Raw genomic sequence first — 22,626 nt, forward strand, 5'->3', positions numbered from 1 at the left:
AGATATTGGCATTCAGCTTTTAGTCTTGGGCAACACAACATCCACAACGCATGTGTATATATATCTTCAAAATTATACTCCTAGTTCTGTAAAATTTCTTATTTATCAAATGGCTTAGATAACACCTATGATATAACTGGTGGAAGAAGTTTTCAATCTATGTAATAATTTCCTAATTAGCATACACATTTGGTACCATAAAGCCTCTTCACCAAACAGAGCAATGTGCCACATCCAAACCTTACTTGAGCAACAGACATTTTTATTCAAAAGGAGTTAAGTCCCATTTGTCAATCCCTGCTCCCTCCAGGTGATTTGGGAAGAGGAATCTACACTGACTCGGCCTATTATATTACATGTCTCATTTTGGGGAGTGAAGGACAGAGATGCAGGGAAATCCATAAACAGAAGCAGAATACTGTTTCTTCTGGTCCCTTTCTCTTTCTGCAGATTCATCCCATTTTCTTTGTTCCAAAGAAACCTATTTTCTGTTGAAAATATTTAACACATTTCTGAAATTTACATTTATAAAAGTAATTTTTAATCATTAAACCACTTTATAAGTAAAATAACTCTTCGTTGTTCACCAGCAAATATATAGATATTCTACCATAGAGGTGTGTTAACGATCCTGCCTGTACCTATTAGATAAGCATTCCCAAGGTGTATATACGACTGGCAAGTTCTCATTACGTTGTGCATCATTGCCTATATATCACATTCTCTATTATATATTTGATTCATTGTGGCATTCTTGTTTTCATGCTGTTGCACAAAGTTAAAGCTTAACAAAGTGAATTCAGCGTGCAGAAGTTAGAACAAAGGCACAAATACTTGTCCCAGCTCAAAGTAGAGAAAATGTATTGTATAAGAAGGGAACGGAATACCATGTTGGTTTATCACAAACAATAAGATGTGAGAATATATGGGAAGGATATGTGTAAAGCAGACAGTGTGACGTTCGCATTTCCATACAGCATAGATTAGAACCTTTTGATAAGTGATATTCACATCCTCTGAAGAATGGGCGAAAATTACAGTCTTAAACTATAGGATAATTTATTAGCAAAAGTAAACATTCATAATGAATAGTGGAAACAAGTTCAGTGAATATTAGTAAGAATTTAAAAATTGAACGTGTAATCAATTTTTGCTAACAAATACTTACAAAAAATTAACTTAGAATTTTCAAATATTTTCCAACATGAAGTTCAAGTTTTGTTTGATTGGAAGATTCAAAATTTATATTGTATTGCTTAGTTAGATAAATCATCCAAACAAAGAAAATATCATGAAACTTATGTTACCAACATATTGCAAATTTTGATATTCATGAAGAGCTGTTTGGAACCTCCTCATGTAGACATAACATTTCATGTAGGGGAAGAGAGAGGTGAAATCTAACAAATTATTTATTACAAATTACTCACTCAGCTCTGCTGAACCCAACAATTATCATAAATCCACTTACTGAAAACTTCTCATTACATTTTTGTAAAATTAATCATATATTGACCAGAAACAATGATTCTGAAATATTTGTGTTGCTTCTTTACTTCATAGCTGTTTTACTATAAAAATGTGTGAGAAACGCATAGCCAAAATTGTATTCCAAATGGCAAACATAAATTAAATACAAATGTATACTCTATTGTAAAGCATACTGGCACAAATATAGTAAAAGGTATTATATGACTGAATGGTGAATAATTTCTGTTTATAGCCTAGACTATCGTGGATTTTCCCAATATCTGCATTATCATTTTGTTGCTTAATTACACTGATAGACATTTGAAAACCTTAGCCCATTTCCACTATCTTCTTATTCCAGCTGTAGATAGCCTAATCAGATTATCAGTGTGACCTTTAGAAATTCTGTTTATCATAGACACACAGAAATTAGAAAGGGAAAAGATCTATCGTAGTTAGAGTTAAAAAAGATTATTTTTGTGTTTGTCTTGAGATTTCTTTTTTATCCAGAGTAAATCTAATTAGATTATTGAATAACAACCACCTTTTGGTATAAAAGTGAACATCAATCATACCCAATTTGTAACAAATAAGCAACTTGGTAAAGGAGTACCACCCACAGTCTGAGGGGTCATTTACTTCTTTTTAAGACCATATTGTTTAAAGGAAACCATTTTTATATGTTCCTAATAATTTCTTCTGTAGTAGCAGTTTCAGTAATATTTCAGGGGTGTGTGTGTGTGTTTAATCTTTAGGTTCTACTCCAAAATTAAATTTACCAAGCATGTACAATAATGAACAGGGCATCATTGTGGACCATTCAATGTGCAGTGATGGTCAAAAACAAACAAACAAAATGTTAGTGTGTGTGTGTGTGTGTGTGTGTATATATATATATATATGTAGAGAGAGAGAGAGAGAGAGAGAGAGAATGGGATAAAAATACAATATTGAGAATATTATAATACCATTATATATCTGATGCCCTCCCTGGAACACTGCATTCCATTCTAGTCATCCTGTCTCAAAAAAGATACAGCAGAGAGAAAAGTTGTTCAGAGATTTTAAAAATGGTTAAATGGAGAAAAATGTGAGTTAGGAGATTGTGTAAACTGTTCAGAAAGTTGTTTGCATTGTTGTTGTTGCTGGGTTGATCCCAGGAATATTTGAGAGGCAAGGCGGGTGAGGTAATATCTTTTATTGGACTAACTTCTGTTGGTGAGACAAGCTTTCGAGTTTACATAGAGCTCTTCTTCAGGTCTGAGCTCAGTGTAAGCTCAAATGAGGTAATAAAAGTAATAACACTGCTCTACTCCTACTCGAGATTCCCCCATTTATATATCCAAGGATTTCATTAGGCCTTTTGGCCACAGTGTCACTCTAGGCAAGCATATTCAGATGAGTATCTACCATGACCCCCAAATCTTTTTCAGCGTCACTGCTTCCCAGGATAGAGTCCCCCATCCTGTAAGTATGGCCTAAACCATCATACCTCAGGACATGAGCCAAGCACTAACTAGGGAATCCTAGAAAGAAACTTCCCTATGGGCAGGTTATGCTTTAACTGTTGTTCCTGGAGTTTTTTGCATGCTCCTCTGAAGCCTTTGGTGGTGACCACTGTCAGAGAGAGGATACTGGACTAGATTCACCACAGCTTGATGTCCTGAACTAGTATGGCAATCCCTTTATAATAGCAGTTAGTACACAGCAGTTATTCTGGCTACTTTTTATTTTTTCCCCTAAACTTTCTAAAGAAGTCAATAAATATAGCATTTATTAGAGAAGATCAAATAGTGCCAATTATTTTTCATGGGAAATTTTGGGAATTTTTTTTTTAAATATCCTATGAATTTTACCCCAAAACAAATAAAAACAACAAACACCCAAACAAAAAACTACCACCATTATGTGAAAGATTTTGACATTTGAATATTTACTGAAATGTTTACGTTACAGTTTGATTTTTTTCACTGAAAACTAGAAAAATATGATCAAGACTATTTTTTGTTGTTGTTTTGGCCCAAAAAACACCTTATTTCAAAAATGTTTAGACAGAGTTTTGACCAACTCTACCATTTATGTCCTTTATGTGCTTTTTGAGAAATGCTCAAATATATAAATTAATTCTGATTACAAGTACCGTTAATATGAGAGCCGTCATAAGTGTGATTGTTCTCTGATATTTTTAAGACCTAACTGACTGATTGGGTGCACCTTCAAAAAAAGCAGATGAAGATTAATGGGGTTTGGATCACAGGATTCCACATATGGCTAAACCCTTCAAAAAAGATACTACTGAGATGGTTTGATTGCTGGCAAGAGACAGTTTAAATGTATTGCAATCATCAATCTGAGCCCTAGAATTTTATAATGAACTAATACAATCACATCAGTGGCAAAGTATGTTACTTCTTAAAGACCACTGGGGGTCATGCAAATACGAACCATTTTGTTGCAGTCTTAGATCCAGTTGTGTTTTTGGGGAGGGTATCATCACTTTGTATATATAATATAACAACTTGATGTAAAACTTTGTTCTCCTGCCTTTTGAATTACTTAACTCCTGAGCCACAAAATTAGCTCATATTCATCTTTACTTACAACATACATCTAACTGCCAATATAAAATCCTTTCAGAATTACGGTTACAGGGCTCTTTTTATTAAACAAAGTTTAAAATTTAGTTAGGAACCCCTTTTGTATAAGCACTTGTGAACTTGCTCTGCTCTTTTGGGAGGAGAGGGGCAGTACTAATCATTCTTTAAATCTGTGTTAGTGTTATTCTGAAAGTTAATTATGTGAGGTTGACCAGAGTTCAACCTCACATAGGATAAGCACTCTTTATGTTTATAAAACAAAAATAAATAATACTCTTCCCTTCCCCACCACCAGAAGCAGGTATTGCCATGAACTCTCTAAGGCGCCAGTCTTGCAACTGAGTCCATGTGGGCTGACCCCTGAAGTCTCTGGGGCTCTTCATGGTGTAGGGACCATCCTTCTGCATCAGGCCTCCTAACTGAGAGTGATTGGGAACATTATTCAAGACTATTTTGACATATTATGGCTGGAGTTTTTCACTGAATTTCATCAAAAATAGAATATAATCCTCCCTCCCTTGTGCCTTTTCTCAGCTGAACACGGAAGTACCTCCATGACTTAACTTCATGGCCCTTCTAACATTCATATTTAAACGGAACAAAAGATTTGGAAGTTCATAGAAGTTGTTTATGCATTTTGAAGAGCCAAAGAAGAGGCTGAAGCCCCACAAAAATGTGTTAGCCAATCAGATCAGAATGTGTTTCAATAATGCCTATAATGCAAGGTCCAGCCTTGTACAGTACACTTAAAGTTCTGTTCTTCTAGAACAGGGGTCGGCAACCTATGGCATTCATGCCAAAGACGGCATGCGAGCTGATTTTTAATGGCACGCTGCTGCCTGCAGGAGTCCCGGCAGGTAGCAGCGTGCCATTAAAAATCCTGCCCTGCCCGGCCCGGCCCGCTCTTCTCTGCCCTCCACTCCCCCCGCCCCGCGCCCCCCCCCCCTCCGAGGGCAGGGGGCAGAAGCTTGGTCCTGCCGGCTCCCCTGCCTCTTCCAGCCGTGTGCTGGGTTCCTGCCCCTCCTCTGCCTCTCCGTCCCTCCCTCCCTCCCTGCCGGCAGATCAGCTGATGGCCCTTGCGAGGGACGGGGTCGGGAAGGAGCAGAGTCAGCGTGCTCGCTGCTCCCGGCAGAGGCAGAGAAGAAGAGGGGGCAGGGTCTTGGGGAAGGGGAGGGTGGTATAGGGGCATATCCCCTCCAGCTCCCTGCCCTGACCCCCGCACACACACACCCAGCCCTGAGCCCCGCAGCCCCACACATACCCCAGGCCCCTGCCCTGAGCCCAGTACCCCCCTCATACACACTCAGCCCTCTGCTTGACTCCTTCAACACCCCCCAGGACCTCAGTCCTGACTCTGGCACCCCCACACATACCCAGCCCCCTGCCCTGACACCTGCACCCCCCTCACATGCCCCCAGCCCTCTGCCCTGACTCTTGCATCCCCCCCACATACCCAGCCCCCCCATGCACCCCACACATCCTGACTCTTGCACCCCCCACATCCCCACACCCACTCTGAGCACCAAACGGGAGCTCCTACACCCCCCCATTCCCACCTGTACCCCTCACACCAAATGGGAGCTGCCCAAATAAGTACCCCACACCCAAACCTCCTACCCCAACCTTGAGCCCCCTCCCTCATTCTAGCTCCTGGCCAGACCCTTCACCCCCAGCCCTGTGCTCAGTGCACTCCCACCCTCAGCTCAGTGCAGAGAGAGGAAGAGAATGGGCCAGAACCAGGGAGAAGGTAGGTACCCACTGTATGTGGGCAGGGCTGGGACCCCAGACCAGCAGCAGGCTGAGCGAGTTCAGCAGCTGGCATTCCGGCTGGCAGGAGCTGGCAGATGGAACCCCTGAGAGGCAGTGGGCTGAGCCGCTCAGCCCACTGCCAATCTGGGTTCCCAGCCACCGACCCCACACAGCCTGCTGCCAGTCTGGGGTTCTGGCTTCCGGACCCTTGCCAGCCAGGGTCCCGGCCACAGGCCTCGCTCAGCCTGGTGCCGGCCTAGGTGAACAGAACCCCAGACCAGCATTTAATTTTAAATGAAGCTTCTTAAACATTTTGAAAACGTTGTTTATTTTACAATACAACAATAGTTTAGTTATATAATATATAGACTTATAGAGAGAGACCTTCTAAAAAACATTTAAATGTATTGCCAGCACGCGAAACCTTAAATTAAAGTGAATAAATGAAGACTTGGCACACTGCTTCTGAAAGGTTGCTGACCCCTGTTCTAGAAGCAATGCCACCTCCTGGGCTGACAGAGGTTGTGCTTCCCTAGAATAGATCTGCTGAGTGATATTGCACACACATTACCACTAGACATTGCGTATGACAGACACACCTCAGCAAATCCAGTTCTTGACAGAATAGCTACATCTCTTGTTCTTGGAAAAATAATTGTACTCTTTTCTGAAGGAAATGATACTAAGATCCACCTAGAGAGAACAGACATTTTTGTTACCTACAAATGGTATTTCTCTGATGGACAAGATAAGACCCTAACACACTCCACCTTTTGTTTTTGATCTGTTATGATGCTATCTTTAGATATTCAGTTCTCTTGTCATGCTGAAATGTCTCTATTCAAAAGTAGCCACTGTTACTAACATTTTAATTTGCACTTTTCCAATTAGATTATTCACTCACTAGGTTTGAGTGGGGGAGGGGCACACCTTTCTCTCTAATCTGGTGTTTTCAACTGTTTTCTAACTGTACCTGAGAATTGAGCTACAGCAAACTAAGGCCACTTCACTCCTGAATAATGTGTTATAACTTATGTGCATTGACTTCACATCTTTAGCTAATTTGCCTTAAGTCTCCTGAGTGCCTTCAAAAAAAAAAAAAAAAGATGAGGAGTACTTGTGGCACCTTAGAGACTAACAAATAAACTTTCGTGGGCTAAAATCGACTTCATTGGCTGCATGCAGTGGAAAATACAGTAGGAAGATATATATATATATATATATATATATATACACACACAGAGAACATGAAAAAATGGGTGTTGCCATATCAACTGTAACGAGACTAATCAAATAAGCTGGGCTATTATCAGCAGGAGGAAAAAAAACTTTTGTAGTGATAACCAGAATGGCCCATTTCAAACAGTTGACAAGGTGTGAGTAACAATAGGGGAAAAATTAGCATGGGGAAATAGTTTTTACTTTGTGTAATGATCCATCCACTCCCAGTCTTTATTCAAGCCTAATTTAATGGTGTCCAGTTTGCAAATTAATTCCAGTTCTGCAGTTTTTTCTTGCAGTCTGTTTTTGAAGTTTTTTTGTTGGAGAATTGCGACTTTTAGGTCTGTAATTGAGTGACCAAGGAGGTTGAAGTGTTCTCTGACTGTTTTTTGAATGTTATAATTCTTGACGTCTGATTTGTGTCCATTTATTCTTTTGCGTAGAGACTGTCCGGTTTGGCCAATGTACATGGCAGAGGGGCATTGCTGGCACATGATGGCACATATCACATTGGTAGAAGTGCAGGTGAATGAGCCTCTGATGGTGTGGCTAATGTGATTAGGTCCTATGATGGTGTCCCGTGAATAGATATGTGGACAGAGTTGACAATGGGCTTTGTTGCAAGGATAGGTTCCTGGGTTAGTGTTTTTGTTGTGTGATGTGTGGTTGCTGGTGAGTATTTGCTTCAGGTTGGGGGGCTGACTGTAAGCGAGGACTGGCCTGTCTCCCAAGATCTGTGAGAGTGAGGGATCGTCCTTCAGGATAGGTTGTAGATCATTGATGATGCACTGGAAAGCTTTTAGTTGGGGGCTGAAGGTGACGGCTAGTGGCGTTCTGTTACTTTTGGGGGGGGGGGGTCTGAAACCCTGAAACCTGAGTGTGTTCATGTAGACATGGCCTTAATATATTCCATTACCTAATTCTTTGTGCTTGCATTCTACAATGCTAGTTGAATCACAACAGGAAACTGCATCTGGCTTTAGATAGGGAGGGTACTGTGAAAAGGTGCCACTTACAGATGGTGTGAAACTGATAAGCACTCACTGTTAAGTGTTGAGACCATGAAGTCTACACAGCCTGATCCTCACCATCTTTAAGTTCCTCATTTTATGAGGAGAGATGAAAGAAAAGAAAAGCTACTACAGGGCTTGGGTAGCAGTAGCAAGAGCAGACAGGAACAAGCCAGCTTCTCCTTCCCTCCCCATTGCTTGCTTCCTGGGCCCTTGCAGCCTCTTACTGAATAGGGCTGAACTATTTTGTGGAGATTTTTCTACAGATCTACAACCAGATGAGAAATGACTTGAAGCTGTGACCCCCAGGCTGACAGAAGCTACTGTAACCCATTTCATTCCAGTCAGGAGTGTCTGTTTCCCTGCCTCTTGAATTGTAAATGCTATGGCATTCATAGCTGGAGAATCTAAGTGCTAACTTAGGGTTGGCACTAAACAAAACCTCATCATAAAAATATCTTTTACAGGGAAGAAAAAAATTGAGTTCCACATCTCCACTGTGTTTGAAGCACTGTGCTTTACTAGACATACAAAACTGAACTGATCGTTTCAGAAATATATATGCCAGGGTAAGTCTAATTTAAAAACATCAGCTGTCTATACAAGTAATTTTGGGCCATACTATATCCCAATAAAGAGACCAGAGGGGCAAGAAAACTCCACAGGATTCATCTTACAGAGTTCCCTGCCAATTGTCCATTCAATGGGGAAGTGTTTGGAGGGGCCCAGAATGGGGAGAAATAAGGCAGAATTATCAGGAAGTGGGAGCATAAACTCCTCCCAGCCTTGTCTCCAAAACTCATGACAGCATTTTCCACAGGAGCCATCTACATGCTTCTAGGCAGGAAGAGTATATTGCCATGGAGAGAAAAACATCTTCCCTTTCCAAGCAGGCATGGAGGGATCTGTACTCAGAGGACCCCCGCACATTCTTAGATCTCTGGGAGATGGTCTAGGTCACAATCTGCAACTCATAAAACTTAAACTGTAGTTTAGGGGAGGAAGGGATGGGGTCTTATAATTGAGTATAGGTTTGTGAGCCAGGAGACCTAGGTCCTCTTATTTAAGTCTGTGCTACGGGCTTTCTGTGTGACCTTGGGAAAGTATCTTACTTCTGTTGCCCCATCTGCATTATTGGGACAATAATACCTACCACCGAGGTGTTGTTATGAGGCTAATTAGATTGGAAAGCATTTTTGATCCTGGAATGGAAGGTGTTATAGAAGTGCAAAGTTAGTAGTAGTAGTAGTATTATGCCATCATACTAGACTGGGGGTGATCTCTCCTAGTGAACAAATGGGCCACATCATTAAATTAAAAAGTAAATAAAAGGGAAAAAAATCCCTTTGCAGTTGGCACTAATTGGCAGTCTTATTGGCAACCTGTCAAAAGGCAAAGGATTAAATGGGCACAGAGACACTGGTTGAGGGAGGGCAGAATGAGGGAACTTGCTGTCTGTGTCATATGGTATGTGTTCTGTGGATAGAAAAACTTCAGACACCTGTGCTAGCAATCTGACATCAAGAAAATCCCAGACTAACACTAACAGACGTATTGGAGCATGACCTTTTGTGGGTGAATACCCACTTTGTCAGATGCAACTTTTGCTGCTTTTACAGATCCAGACTAACACGGCTACCCCTCTGAATCTAAATCTGCTATGCTGTAGTATGAGCCCCTTGTCCTGCCCTCTGTGGCAAGAAGAGAACAGCTTTTTTCCATCTTTTTATGGCAGTCTTTCCAGTATTTGGAAACCGCTATCATACCTAGCCTCTGTTTGTCAGAGGATGGGGATGGACAGCAGGAGAGAGATCACTTGATGATTACCTGTTAGGTTCACTCCCTCTGGGGCACCTAGCATTGGCCACTATCTGTAGACAGGATATTGGGCTGGATGAACCTTTGGTCTGACCCATACGGCCATTCTTATGTTCTTATGTCCTTCCTCAATTTCCTCTTTTCCAAATGAAACATACCCAGTTCCTTCAGCCTTTCCTCATATGGCTTGTATTCCATCCCTTTGATCATCTTTGTCATTCACGTCTGGATCCTTTCCAGTTTCTCCACATCCTTTTTATACACTGCTGACCAAAACTGGACACATTAATTCATCTGAGGTCTAACCAGCACTGAGTAGAGTGGTATTATCACTTCCCGTGACTTGCATGCTAGACCTCAGTTAATGCACCATAAAATTGCATTTACTTTTTTTGCAACCGCATCACATTGCTGACTCATGTTGAGGTTGTGATCCACCACAATTCCCAGATTGTTCTCAGCAATGCTGCTGCCAAGCCAGTTATCCCGCATTCTGTATTTGTGCATTTGGTTTTTCTCCAGTAAGTGTAGGACCGTACATTCGTTTGTTGAATTTCATTTTGCTGTCTATAGCCCAGTTCTCCAACTTATCAAGATCCCTCTGAATTTTAGCTCTCTCCTCGAAAGTGTTGACAACTCTCCTAGCTTTGTATCAAATTCACATTTGATCAGTAGGGATCTGGTCTGCATTCCATGTTCCTAGATGATTGGGGGAGAGAAACAGTGATTTAGATTTGGTGGTCGGGTAGTGGACTGGGAGCTGGAGGATCGACTGGGACTGGCTGGGCAAAGAGACTGTGAGCCACGGGGGGAGCAGCTGGGATTGGAAGCTGTGTTGGGGGAGTTTGGGAGCTAGTGAAGGAAATGGGGGTAGGACCAAGAGCTATTTGGCTTTTGGTGGGGATAGGAGTAACACTCATGCCAGATGAGATTAGAGTTGGATCTGGGGAGAGGTGGAGACTGGGAAGGCCTGGAGGAGAAGACTTGGACTAGGAACCAGTTGTGGGAGGGAGGTGGTGGCAGGGGAAGGAGAATCTGACAAGGAGCTGTAGTATGGGGGCAGAACTGTCGCAGACTGGGCAAAGAGACTGAGACATGGAGTCAGGGCAGGGGAAAATCTGAGATTAGATGAGGAGCGCCGGGAGGAAGACTGGGCATGGAAGTCAATAGGGGGAGAGGAGCCACAGATTGGATGAGGAGCCAAGAGGGGGGAAATGGGTCTACTGGGCAAGGAGACTTGCACTGGGGTGGGATGAGAGACCTGAGGAGTGGAGAGTGGGACAAAGTACCAGGTATGGAGAAGAGAAAGAGACTGGGACAAGGACAAGTTGGAGGGGACGGGACAGAAGAGATCAAGTTTGGGGAAAACAGGCAGAAGAATCTGTGCCCCCTAAAGGATGTTCCCCTACAGAGCCTGGAATGGAGCATAAGATCCCTGAGTCTCTTCCTCTGCTCTCAGCAGCTATCTGTGAAACCCATTGGCAAAATGTGTGTCTTATCCCGCTCTAGTGCTGGTCCCCGTAAAAGATGACACTGTAGTGCTGCTATCAGTTACACCCTTAGCTGAAGTGGCAGAAGCCTTTGCTCTGTATCTAAATGTCCCAAACCTGCTGATGAACTACAAAAGTGTTGTTATGATACCATATGATGGAATTTGTTTTTCAGTTTGTGTACATACTCATATTGGTAGCCCATGCCGTATTCCATGCCGCCACATCTTCACTGCTATTTTTTACCTGCGCACACCAGCATGGAACTTCATTAATTTCTCATGAACAACAGGGAGACTGATTACAGAGTACTCAGTTTTGAAAGCATTTTGTGGAGACAGCAATAAAGTCTTTAATTACACGAGGTTAGTTTGACCTCAGTTGTATGCAAGGTATTGGAACATATTTTGAAAGAGAAAATAGTTAAGAACATACAGGTACATGAGATAAAATACAAAATGGTTTTACAAAAGGTAGATCGACCAGACCAGCCTGATCTCTTTCTTTGAGAAGATGGATTGATATATATATTTTACAAAAGAAATGCAGTAGATCTAATCTACCTGAATTTCAGTAATGCATTTGATATAGTTCCACATGGGAAATTGTTAGTTAAATTAGAGAAGATGGGGATTAATATATGAATCAAGAGGTGGGTAAGGAACTCGTTAAAAAGAGACTATGAAGTCATACCGAAGGAGGTTAGACTGGAAGGAGGTTTTTAGAAGAGCTTCTCAAGGATCAATCTTAGGACCAATCTTATTTAACATTTTCATTAATAATGTTGGCACAAAATGTGGGAGTGTACTAATAAAATTTGCAGATGAGACAAAGCTGGAGGTATTGCCAATGTGGAGGAGAAGCGGAATATCACAAGCAGATTTGAATGACCTCAAAAACTGGAGTAATAGAACTAGGATGAAATTTAAAAGTACAAAGTGAAAGGTCATGCAATTAGGGACTAACAATAATTTTTCCTATAAGCTGGGGACGAATCATTTGGAAGCGACAGAGGAGGCGAAAGACCTGGGTGTATTGTTTGATCACAGGATGACTATGAGCCACCAATGTGATGCAACCATGAAAAAGGCTAATGCAATCGTAGGATGCATCAGGTGAGGTATTGCCAGTTAAGATAGGAAAGTGTTATTACCATTGTACAAGACACTGGTGAGACCTTTGTTATAATTACATTGCTCAGGGCTGTGAAAAATCCACACCCTTGAGTGACATAATTATGCCGACCTTAACACCCTGTGTAGACAGCTCTAGGTTGGTGGGAAAGCGTCTCCAGCTGACATAGCTACCGCCTCCTGTGAAGGTGGAGTTATTAAGCCAACAAGGGAGCTCTCTCCCGTCGGCTTAGACTGTCTTCACCAGATGTACTACAGCACTGCAGCTGCACTGATGTAAATTTGTAGAGTAAACCTGCCCTAAGAAAGACCAATTCAAACTGGAACATGTGCAGAGAAGGGCTACTAGGATGGTCAGAGGAATGGAAAAGTCCCCCTACCTTAGGGGACTTAAGGAGGTTGGCTTATTTAGCTTAACAAAATGAAGGCTGAGGAGAGATGAGATATTGCTTTCTATAAATACATCAAAGGGATAAATACCAGGGAGGGAGAGGAGTTATTTAAATTAAGCACCAAGGTCGGCACAATAAAAAATGGATATAGACTGACCATTAGCAAAGTTAGGCCTGAAATTAGATGGCGGTTTCTAATCATCAGAGGAGGGAAGTTCTGGACCAGCCTTCCATGGGGAGCAGTGAGGGCAAAAAACCTAACTGGTTTCAAGACTGAGCTTGATAAATTTATGGAAGGGATCATATGATGACACTGCCTACAATGGCTGGTGGCCGATCTGCTACTGCTAGTAACAAATATCCCCAACAGCCAAATATGGGACAATAGATGGCGATGACTCTAAGTAACAATAGACAATTCTTTCCCAGGTGTCCGGCTAGTACGTCTTGCTGACATGCCCAAAGTCCAACTCATCACCATATTTGGGGTTGGGAAGGAATTTTTCCCCTGGTCAGATTGGCAGTGGCTCTGTTTTTTGTTTTTGTTTTTGTTTGTTTTTCTCCTTCTGCAGCATGGGACATGGGTCACTTTCAGGTTTAAACTAGAGTAAATGGTGGATTCTTTGTAACTTGACGTCTTTAAATCATGGCCTCGTTGAACCCCATTCGTGATGGGGATCGGGGATTGCAATTATTCCACATGAACGAGGAATTCCCAGTAAGTGCGGGTCATAAGCTCGCGTTGATTAAGTTGATTAATCAACTTACAAGAGTGAATGGGTGAGGTTCTGTGGCCTGCACTGTGCAGGAGGTCAGACTAGGTAATCACAAAAGTCCCTTCTGGCCTTACAGTCTATTAGTCTCTACTATTTTTTCCACATGACTTCAGCCATATTTACTGCACAGGATGGATGTTGTCTGTGGGCCATGTATTCATTTATTTCTGAAGTTGGAAGATGTATAACAAATGGGGCAGAATATTGCAGGAAGAAGAAAGATGGTCTCATGCTTAAGGCAGTTGAATGCTGCCCTGGGAGAACTGGATTCTGTCCCTGCCTCTGTCAGAGTCCTTTTGTGATGCTAAGCAAGACACTTAAATCAAACTTTCCAACGGGTGGTCACTCAATGTATGTTCCTCATTTTCTGGGTGCCTGACTTGAGCCTCGAGGGTCTGATTTGCAGAAATGCTGAGCACTCACAGCTGCAACTGAAGTCAATGGGAGCTGTGCTTGAATATATAAAGTGCCATATAACAGTAAGATCTCTGGAAAAATTAGGTCATAGACATTTCAAATTGGACACCCAAAATTAATGGATACTTCTGATGCTTCAATCTCCCTGTGCCCCAGCGCCCATCTGTAAAATGGGGACACCACCATCTCACCTCAAGGGGTTTGGTGAAGATGAATAAATTAGTGTTTATGAAGCACTTGGATCCTATAGTGATGACAACCATAGAAAAGCCAATTAGGAAATTAATCATTCTGACTTCATAGCAGGCTTTGAATAATATGCAGTCAATAAGGCCTCAGGCCACATACTGAACAATGAAGATAAAACAAAATGTTGAATAGCTGCTTATTAAGTGAGCACTGCCCAGCCTGTGCACTGAATGAGGCAGGAGTCCTGTTGGAAAAAAAAAGTACATGAGCATGTAATGAAAAACTACCCAAATGCATTTGCACAAGGGGATGGATTTAAGGCCTTCATTCTAGCATTTCCTAACCTTTTGAGTATTTGACTTTACAACCTTAATACTGTTGGCTATTATTTCTGGAAGAAAACTTAAAAGTATCTTATTGGAATTGTCTGTGATAAGGAATAGGCTTTAATTGATTATTGATGCTTTCCCCCTTATTTCTATAAGAAGACTAAAAAACAGCTTATTCCTTAGACAAGTTTTCATTATGTGTTTCCTCTGCATGGCCAATAACTTCCTTTATAAAATAGGAATTGCTCTAGTGTTACACTCCATTTAGAATTTCTGTGATTCTGTAAACATTAAACAAATCCAGGATCACTCCACTGACAAGTGGGAGTATATGAGTGCATTTACATATCCTATAATTATAATCTTTACTATCACAGGATTTATCTGTTTTCTTTGTATCATCAACTAGTCCTCACCAGCACAGAACCCTTTTAATTCCCCAGGAACAACAGGAAGACCACTTGCTTGCAGATTACACAGCTTTTAAGTTTAACAAAAATGTGATTTTTAAAAATATGAAGAATACTGTATCAGACAGAAGTATGATAGAACATCACTGATCAACACTCAGGGGAAAGGCCCATTGTAGATTGGTGAAGTTTTATACTAGAGAGTTTTGAGTTTGGGGAAGAGACATCAGCATTGCAGGCTAATTAGAATTAAAATATATTTATAAAGTATTTCAGGAAGCCACCAGGAGGTGATGGGGGTGTTGCCCCATGTCTCATGGAGAACTAGATATTACCCACACGAGTCGTGACTCTGGCAGAATCTTATTTGGCTGTTTCATTCTGAAAAACTCAACAATCAGTTTTTGGACTAGGTTCACATTTTGCTGCAGTGCAGGTTAGTCAGGTTCTCCTGTTTTGTAAAGTGAGATGTTTGATTGCAGTATTAACAGAGTTAGGAGAGAGATTCCGTTATTAAAGATTGTTGTCTGTATTTTCCTTTTTTGAAAATATGGAAGATGAAAAGCCTTAATTTCTTTCATGTGAGAAACTCCAAGAGAATGACCTGGCCCAGTTCTGACTACAAGAAAAGGGAGTGTAAAAAGGAAAAAATAAACAGCAGGAGGGTGTGAACATTGAAAAATGTAGTAATCACTCATAGTTGCACTCCATTGTATATCGTTATCAGACAGTGACAGTATGTTTCCTTCTTTTGTGTACAGTCCCAAATTTTATATTATGTTAATGTAGATTTACGTGTGAATTTAACAGAGAGAGATTTTTTTCTGTCATAACCGTACTCTTACACATTCATACAGTGGCTGGGTATGGTATTTTCTAACGCTGTGATCCTGTCTCCACTGGCCAAGGAAACTGTTAGAACCTCTTCACAGGTCATGTGTGATGATAGCTCATGTCTGAACATGGCTCTTGTTAGCAGTGTGCATACATTAATTCCTTGGCCATTAGGGGCTTGATACTGCTCCCATTTAAGTCAGTAGTAAAAGTCTCATTGACATGGAGGGAGCAGAATCAAGACATAGAAGTAGGAGCTTACATGTCTGTTTACTTTGCTTTAATTAATGTTATAGGAAGCATGATCTAGTAGTTTGATTAAAGTCCAGGACTGGGACCCAGAGATCTGCCACAGACTTACCGTGAGGCCAGTCATTTAACATCTGTGCCTCAGTTTCCCCAGCTTCAGAATATGGATGATAATCCTTGACTGGGGAGTTGTGAGGCTTAATTCATTAATGTTTGTGTAGGACTTTAAGATCATTGATGGAAAGCTTTATTATTCCTGCTGATAAAACTTGTGGATGACACAAAGACTGGCAGAATGGTAAATAATGGTGAGGACAGCACAGTCATAGAGTTATCTGTATTTTAATGCAGCCACATGCAGGTACACATCTAGGAACAAGGAGTGCAGGCCAGGTCTATAGAGTGGGGAACTGTATCTTGGAAAACAGTGACTCTGAACAGGATCTAGAAGTCATAAAAGACAAACAACTCGACATGAGTTTCCAGTGCGATGCTGGGGCAAAAAGGGCTAGTGTGATCCTTGAATGTATAACCAAGAGAGTAGGAGTATGGAGGTGATTTTAACCCTGTATATGGCACTAGTGAGACTGATACTAGACTATTGTATCCAGCTCTCGTATCCACATTTTAAAAGGATTTTGAAAAATTGGTGAGGGTGCAGAAAAGAGACACAAAGATGATTCAAGGGCTGGAGAAAATGCCTCACAGTGAGAGACTTAAAGGAGCTCAATCTGCTTAGCTTATCAGAAAGAAGATTGAGAAGTTACTTGGCTACATTGAATAAGTACCTGAAGGGGGAGAAAATATTAACTACAAAAGGACTCTTCAATCTAGTAGAGAAAGGCATAACAAGACCCAATGGTGAGCAGAAGCCAGACAAATTCAAATTAGAAATAAGGCACAGATTTTTAATACTGAGGGTGATTAACCATTGGAACAAATTACCAAGGGAAGGTGGATTCTCCATTTCTTAATGTCTTCAAATCAAGACTGAATCCCTTTTCTAGAGGATATGCTTTAGCCGAACACTAGTAATTAGGCTCACTACAGGATGACATTTAAGGGCCTGTCATATACAATAGGTCAGACTGGGTGATATAATGTTTTCCTCTTGCCTTAAATTCTATGAAATTATTGAAGAGTAAAGCATTATTAGTATTATTTCATTTTATAATAGTGAAGTTAGCCTAAGCTGTACTTTATAATAAGATCATATTGCCTTGAAGGCAATATTTGTTTTCTCTTATGTGTTTAAATTAGAGATGGCATGGCCATGATATACCTCACCTATTAGCCCATACAAACGCTAATACAGTTACATCAGATCCCACTCAGGAGGATCTGAAGGGCCTTTTCCCTCTCAATACTATTGGTAGTTCTAGAGAGAGGATTTCAAAGAGAGTAATGTCAGAGAAAATGGCACCTGGCTATTTCCTGGAGAGATGAGGGTTGAGAGTGAAATGTGAGATTTACAAGCAGATAAGAGTAGTTGGGTAAGTTCATCTCTAGTGTAAATCACTGGGTGTGGTGGATGAATTTAAGAACTAGAGTTGTTTGAAATGTCCAAAATAAAACCCAATGGAATGGGATTTACTTAGTTTCATTTTGAACTCAAAACGTAACTTAGTTTTGTTAAAAAATCATAAGCTTGGTCCAGGTTTTATTGGATGAGTTCACTTTAAGTCCACGCTTCTCATAATCTACCTGGAAAAACTTCTTAGCTTTAGAAAATATCATGTTTTCAACTTAACCCTTCGCCCTCCTTCAGGCTCCAGTGTCTGAAAATCTCCATGGAGAGCACTATCCAATTTTCAGAGATTTGCCTATTAGGCCTGTTGTCTTTCGGCACACCCATCTCATCCCAGAAAGATTTTTCTAGGGTGCAGAGCCCTGTCAACCTGCAGCAGAGAGACAAGAAGGCTTCCTGTTGCCACCATTGTGATGTTACGCATGGAACAAAAGATGCCCCAAACTCCTTTGCATGTCTTTTTTAGCTAACCATGTAAGGCACTGTGGAGCTTCTTAGGCCTTAATGTGTCTAACTGCAAACAGAGGTGCAGCTGCAGCTGAGGTAAACATACCCACACTAGCTTCACTGTGTACAACCCCGTCTGGAACCCTGGGTATGTATTCACATTGCTAGCCTGTGCCAGTGCATTGTCACTGCTAGATTCAAGCTAGTGAGGGTATTCCTACTCAAGCTTCAGTCACACCTCTGATTGTCATGTGGAATTACCCTAAGTGTACATCTATACTGCAGCTGAACGTGGTAATTCAGAGCTCAGTGGATGTACATGTGCTAGCTCTGTTTGAGCTAGCATGCTAAAAATAGCAGTGTGGCTGCAGTAGCTCGAACTAGCTGCTCAAGTACCATCTGAAATCCTCAGTACATACTCAGGTGGCTAGCCTAAGCTACTGCCCATGACCATGCTGCTGTTTTTTGCACATGAGCTTGATCAGAACTAGCGGGTGTACATCTGCCTGAGCTGAGGTATAGGCTTAGCCTAAAGCTCATTACTTCAGTTGTGGAAGTAAGTGCTGCATGGTGAGATGTATGTGTTGCATACCAGGACACCTTTTCTGAGTAAGATTTGGGGAGAGAGTGAAGCAGCAGGCTTTCTAGTTGTGCCTCGTCTCTCCTTCATGAAAATTCAACAGTAAAGAGTGGCCATTAGAGACCTGTGAAGACTCCAGGAGGAGGTGGGGAGGGATAGCTCAGTGGTTTGAGCATTGGCCTGCTAAACCAAGGGTTGTGAGTTCAATCCTTGAGGGGGCCACTTAGGGATCTGGGGCAAAAATTGGTCCTGCTAGTGAAGGCAGGGGGCTGGACTCAATGACCTTTCAAGGTCCCTTCCAGTTCTAGGAGATTGGTATATCTCCAATTATTACCTTTAAGAGCAGGCAGTAGAGTCCTCTGCCGTGGAAGACTTCAGACCTTGGGTGGAGGAAGTTGCAAGCCACATTGAGCCATTCCTGCCCACTCCTAAGAGGAGTTCTTGTGGTAAAGGAGCATCCCAGTCCTATTAGAGTAGAGGAGGATTATGGATGTGAAGTGCAAACTGGGCTCACACTCACTGGTTTCATAGAAAACTAGAGAATTTTGCATGGATTCACTTTGAGTTTTGAGTCTGTCCGAACCCTAACCTCCAAACAAACCTGAAGAGATTTGAACCACTTTGAACAAAATCTGCAAGGCTCGGTTAACAAAACCCCTATGAAGTGAAGCAGGCAGCTTTTGCACTAGTTACGGCTGTGATGGGATGACTCCTCAGCATTCTTTAGTTACTAATTCAATAGCTGAAATGAATTTAATCCCTTACAGACTATGTGCATTTTAAGATTCATTCAAGCAAAGAATCATAACCCGTTGTTTTTGCCACACACCTGAAAACTGTCTTTGTTTGCAAGGAGTTGTTAAACTAGGGGGCTGTTTCCTTGTTTTTAACCACATAGGAGTGAACACTTCATGGCTGATAGACATTCTTTTTTCAGACTGGGTATATTCTCTCCTTATTCAGGAAGCTGGTGGCTTTTCAATGTACATGTGTTAGCCTCATTGTCTTTCTTCTTTCTACCTTCCTGCTTGTTTTCTTTTGCAGATGTCAGCAGTCATCACCAAGTCAGGGGACCTGAAATTTATCTCAGAGCATGACACAGATATAGACTCACCTGTGACACAGTAAGCAACAAATCATTGAAAGCAATTTGCAGTGTTATTTCTACAACTGCTCTTAGGAAACTGAGATATTGTCCAGGGGGGGGCGAGGGGGAGGTTGTTTTGTTCTTTTAAGCGAGACAGCAAAAAAAGAAGTTAAATTTAGGATAATTGGTCTAGAGAAGTGTTTAAGAAAAATAAAGTGAAGAGGAAATAATGGTTTGTTGTACTTTTTTGCATAGGTATGTTACAGAGATACTGTAAGGAGTATAGTGTAAAGGAATTGAGCTGTAATCCAGAGGTGCAGGATTGCCATGAAACATCCCTCAGTTCTTTTGATTAACCCATATTGTTATGAGCTGCCAACTACTTTTTGCACCTTCTAAGAATTAATTAATGTAAATTTAAATGAGTTTGTCACATGTAAGGAAGACAAACAAGCCAGCATCTTTCATTATTACTCTTGTATTTTAAGTGTGTGTGTGTGTACATATATATGTAGCTATACAATGTGTGAAACTTTGAAATAAATAAGATCTAAACATTTTGCACAAGATCTTCCATGTGGATGCTTAAATACTTGTTTTTCCATGTCATCTTCATGTTATCCTAACCATTATTTGAAATATTTTCATTCATTTATTTTTGAAGAATACCTAGAAAATACTTACATTCCTTGTCATTAACTTTGTTAGCCAATACATAAATGCAAACCTTCTACTGAAAAGGAGAGCTGATCATATAATAACCTATGCTTGAGTGTTAGAGATGGTTTTATATCTCTAATTTTAACCATGTCTCAAAACCCTCATTGCTAGGGCTCTATCTTTGTGTCTAGATTTAGAAAGAAATGGTGAAGGGAAAGTTTGCTTAATGCTCATGTGCCATAAGAAAAGAGGCTGTAAAACTGCACCGTGACACAATATGAGGTTACATTTTGAGCATAATTGTATTAACAGGATTGTGTTCAAGAAGAAAATGCATGGTTTAGTAGGAGTACACACAAACTTGATACATTTTTTTAAAGACAGGACTCGGACCACAGGACTGCATAGTTAAAACTTCAGCAAAGGTGGTTTGTTTTTTTTTAGTTCTTCAAACTAGTGTAGGACCAGGGATTTATAAAATAGGAATTCAAAAAGAATATGATCTAATTCAGGGTTTGGGGGGCATTACTAGGTATAAAATGTTCATTTAAGTGAGAAATAAACACATCAAGAGAGTAGGTCACATTAGCAATCTGGTTCAGATGCTGGATCATATGAGGGAAATAAAGAGCCTAAGAAACTGTTCAACTGAAGTTCAGAAAGATGTTGGATGCCTGAGTCATCGGAATTTAAATTCTAGCAGTCTCTCTTCCTGTGCAGCAGGGAGTAGGAGTGTCACAGAGATGCCACTCCAAACATGAGAGGGACTGAAGGGCATGCTACTCAACAGGGGGGAAAGACAATAACAGAAAATGTGGAAATGGCAAAGGTGCTTAATGACTTTTGTTTCTGTTTTCACCACGAATGTTGGTGGTGATTGGACGTCTAACGTAGTGAATGCCAGTGAAAATGAGGTAGGATCAGAATCTCAAATAGGGAAAGAACAAGTCAAAAATTAGACAAGTTAGATGTCTTCAAATCACCAGGGCCTGATGAAATGCATCCTAGAATACTCGAGGAGCTGATTGAGGAGATATCTGAGCCATTAGCAATTATCTTTGAAAACGCATGGAAGATGGGAGACATTCTAGATGATTGGAAATGGGGAAATATAGTGCCCATCTATAAAAAGGGAAATACAGACCTGTCAGCTTAACTTCTGTACCCGGAAAGATAATGGAGCAGATAATTAAGAAATCAATTTGCAAACACCTAGACGATAATAAGATGATAAATAACAGTCAGCATAAATTTGTCAAGAACAAATCATGTCAAATCAACCTGATAGGTTTCTGTTACAGAGTAACAAGCCTTGTGGATAGTAGGAAAGCGGTAGATGTGGTATATCTTGACTTTAGTAAGGCTTTTGATACTGTCTCGCATGACCTTCTCATAAACAAACTAGGGAAATACAACCTAGATGGAACTACTATAAGGTGTGTGCATAACTGGTTGGAAAATCGTTCCCAGAGAGTAGTTATCAGTGGTTCATAGTCATGCTGGAAGGGCATAACAAGTGGGGTCCCACAGGGTTTGGTTCTGGGGCCAGTTCTGTTCAATATCTTCATCAATGATTTAGATAATGACATAGAGAGTACACTTATAAAGTTTGCGAACGATACCAAGCTGGGAAGGGTTGTAAGTGCTTTGGAGGATAGGATAAAATTTCAAAATGATCTGGACAAACTGGAGAAATTGTCTGAAGTAAATAGGATGAAATTCAATAAGGACAGATGCAGAGTACTCCACTTAGGAAGGAACAATCAGTTGCACACATACAAAATGGAAAATAACTGCCTAGGAAGGAGTACTTCAGAAAGGGATCTGGGGGTCATAGTGGATCACAAGCTAAATATGAGTCAACAGTGTAACACTGTTCCAAAAAAAGCAAACATCATTCTGGGATGTATTAGCAGAAGTATTGTAAGCAAGACATGAGAAGTAATTCTTCCACTCTACTCCACACTGATTAGGCCTCAACTGGAGTATTGTGTCCAGTTCTGAGCACCACATTTCAGGAAAGATGTGGGCAAACTGGAGAAAGTCCAGAGAAGAGCAACAAAAAAGATTAAAGGTCTCAAAAACGTGACCTATGAGGGAAGATTGAAAAAATTGGGTTTGTTTAGTTTGGAGAAGAGAAGACTGAGTGGGGACATAACAGTTTTCAAGTACATAAAAGGTTGTTACAAGGAGGAGGGAGAAAATTGTTATTCTTAACCTCTGAGGATAGGACAAGAAGT

The 22,626-nt window shown here is 40.9% G+C and overlaps 1 protein-coding gene across 12 annotated transcripts in view; it reads left to right on the forward strand.

The window, feature by feature from the left end:
- AHI1 (Abelson helper integration site 1) overlaps window positions 1-22,626 on the forward strand; it is a 165,200-nt gene that overhangs the window by 137,001 nt on the left and 5,573 nt on the right. For 8 of the 12 annotated variants that reach the window (XM_039529237.1, XM_039529235.1, XM_039529238.1 and 5 more), the window contains one exon: window positions 19,684-19,763. In XM_039529237.1, coding sequence (XP_039385171.1) covers window positions 19,684-19,763 — 80 coding nt within the window. Of the gene's footprint in view, window positions 1-8,514; window positions 8,617-12,339; window positions 12,392-19,683; window positions 19,764-19,981; window positions 20,180-22,626 lie in introns of those variants that run through there. The other 4 variants (XM_039529243.1, XM_039529244.1, XM_039529245.1 and 1 more) reach the window with 3 other exon arrangements.

Source organism: Mauremys reevesii, linkage group 3 (genome assembly GCF_016161935.1).
Source record: "Mauremys reevesii isolate NIE-2019 linkage group 3, ASM1616193v1, whole genome shotgun sequence".
Classification (NCBI taxonomy): Eukaryota; Metazoa; Chordata; order Testudines; family Geoemydidae; genus Mauremys; species Mauremys reevesii.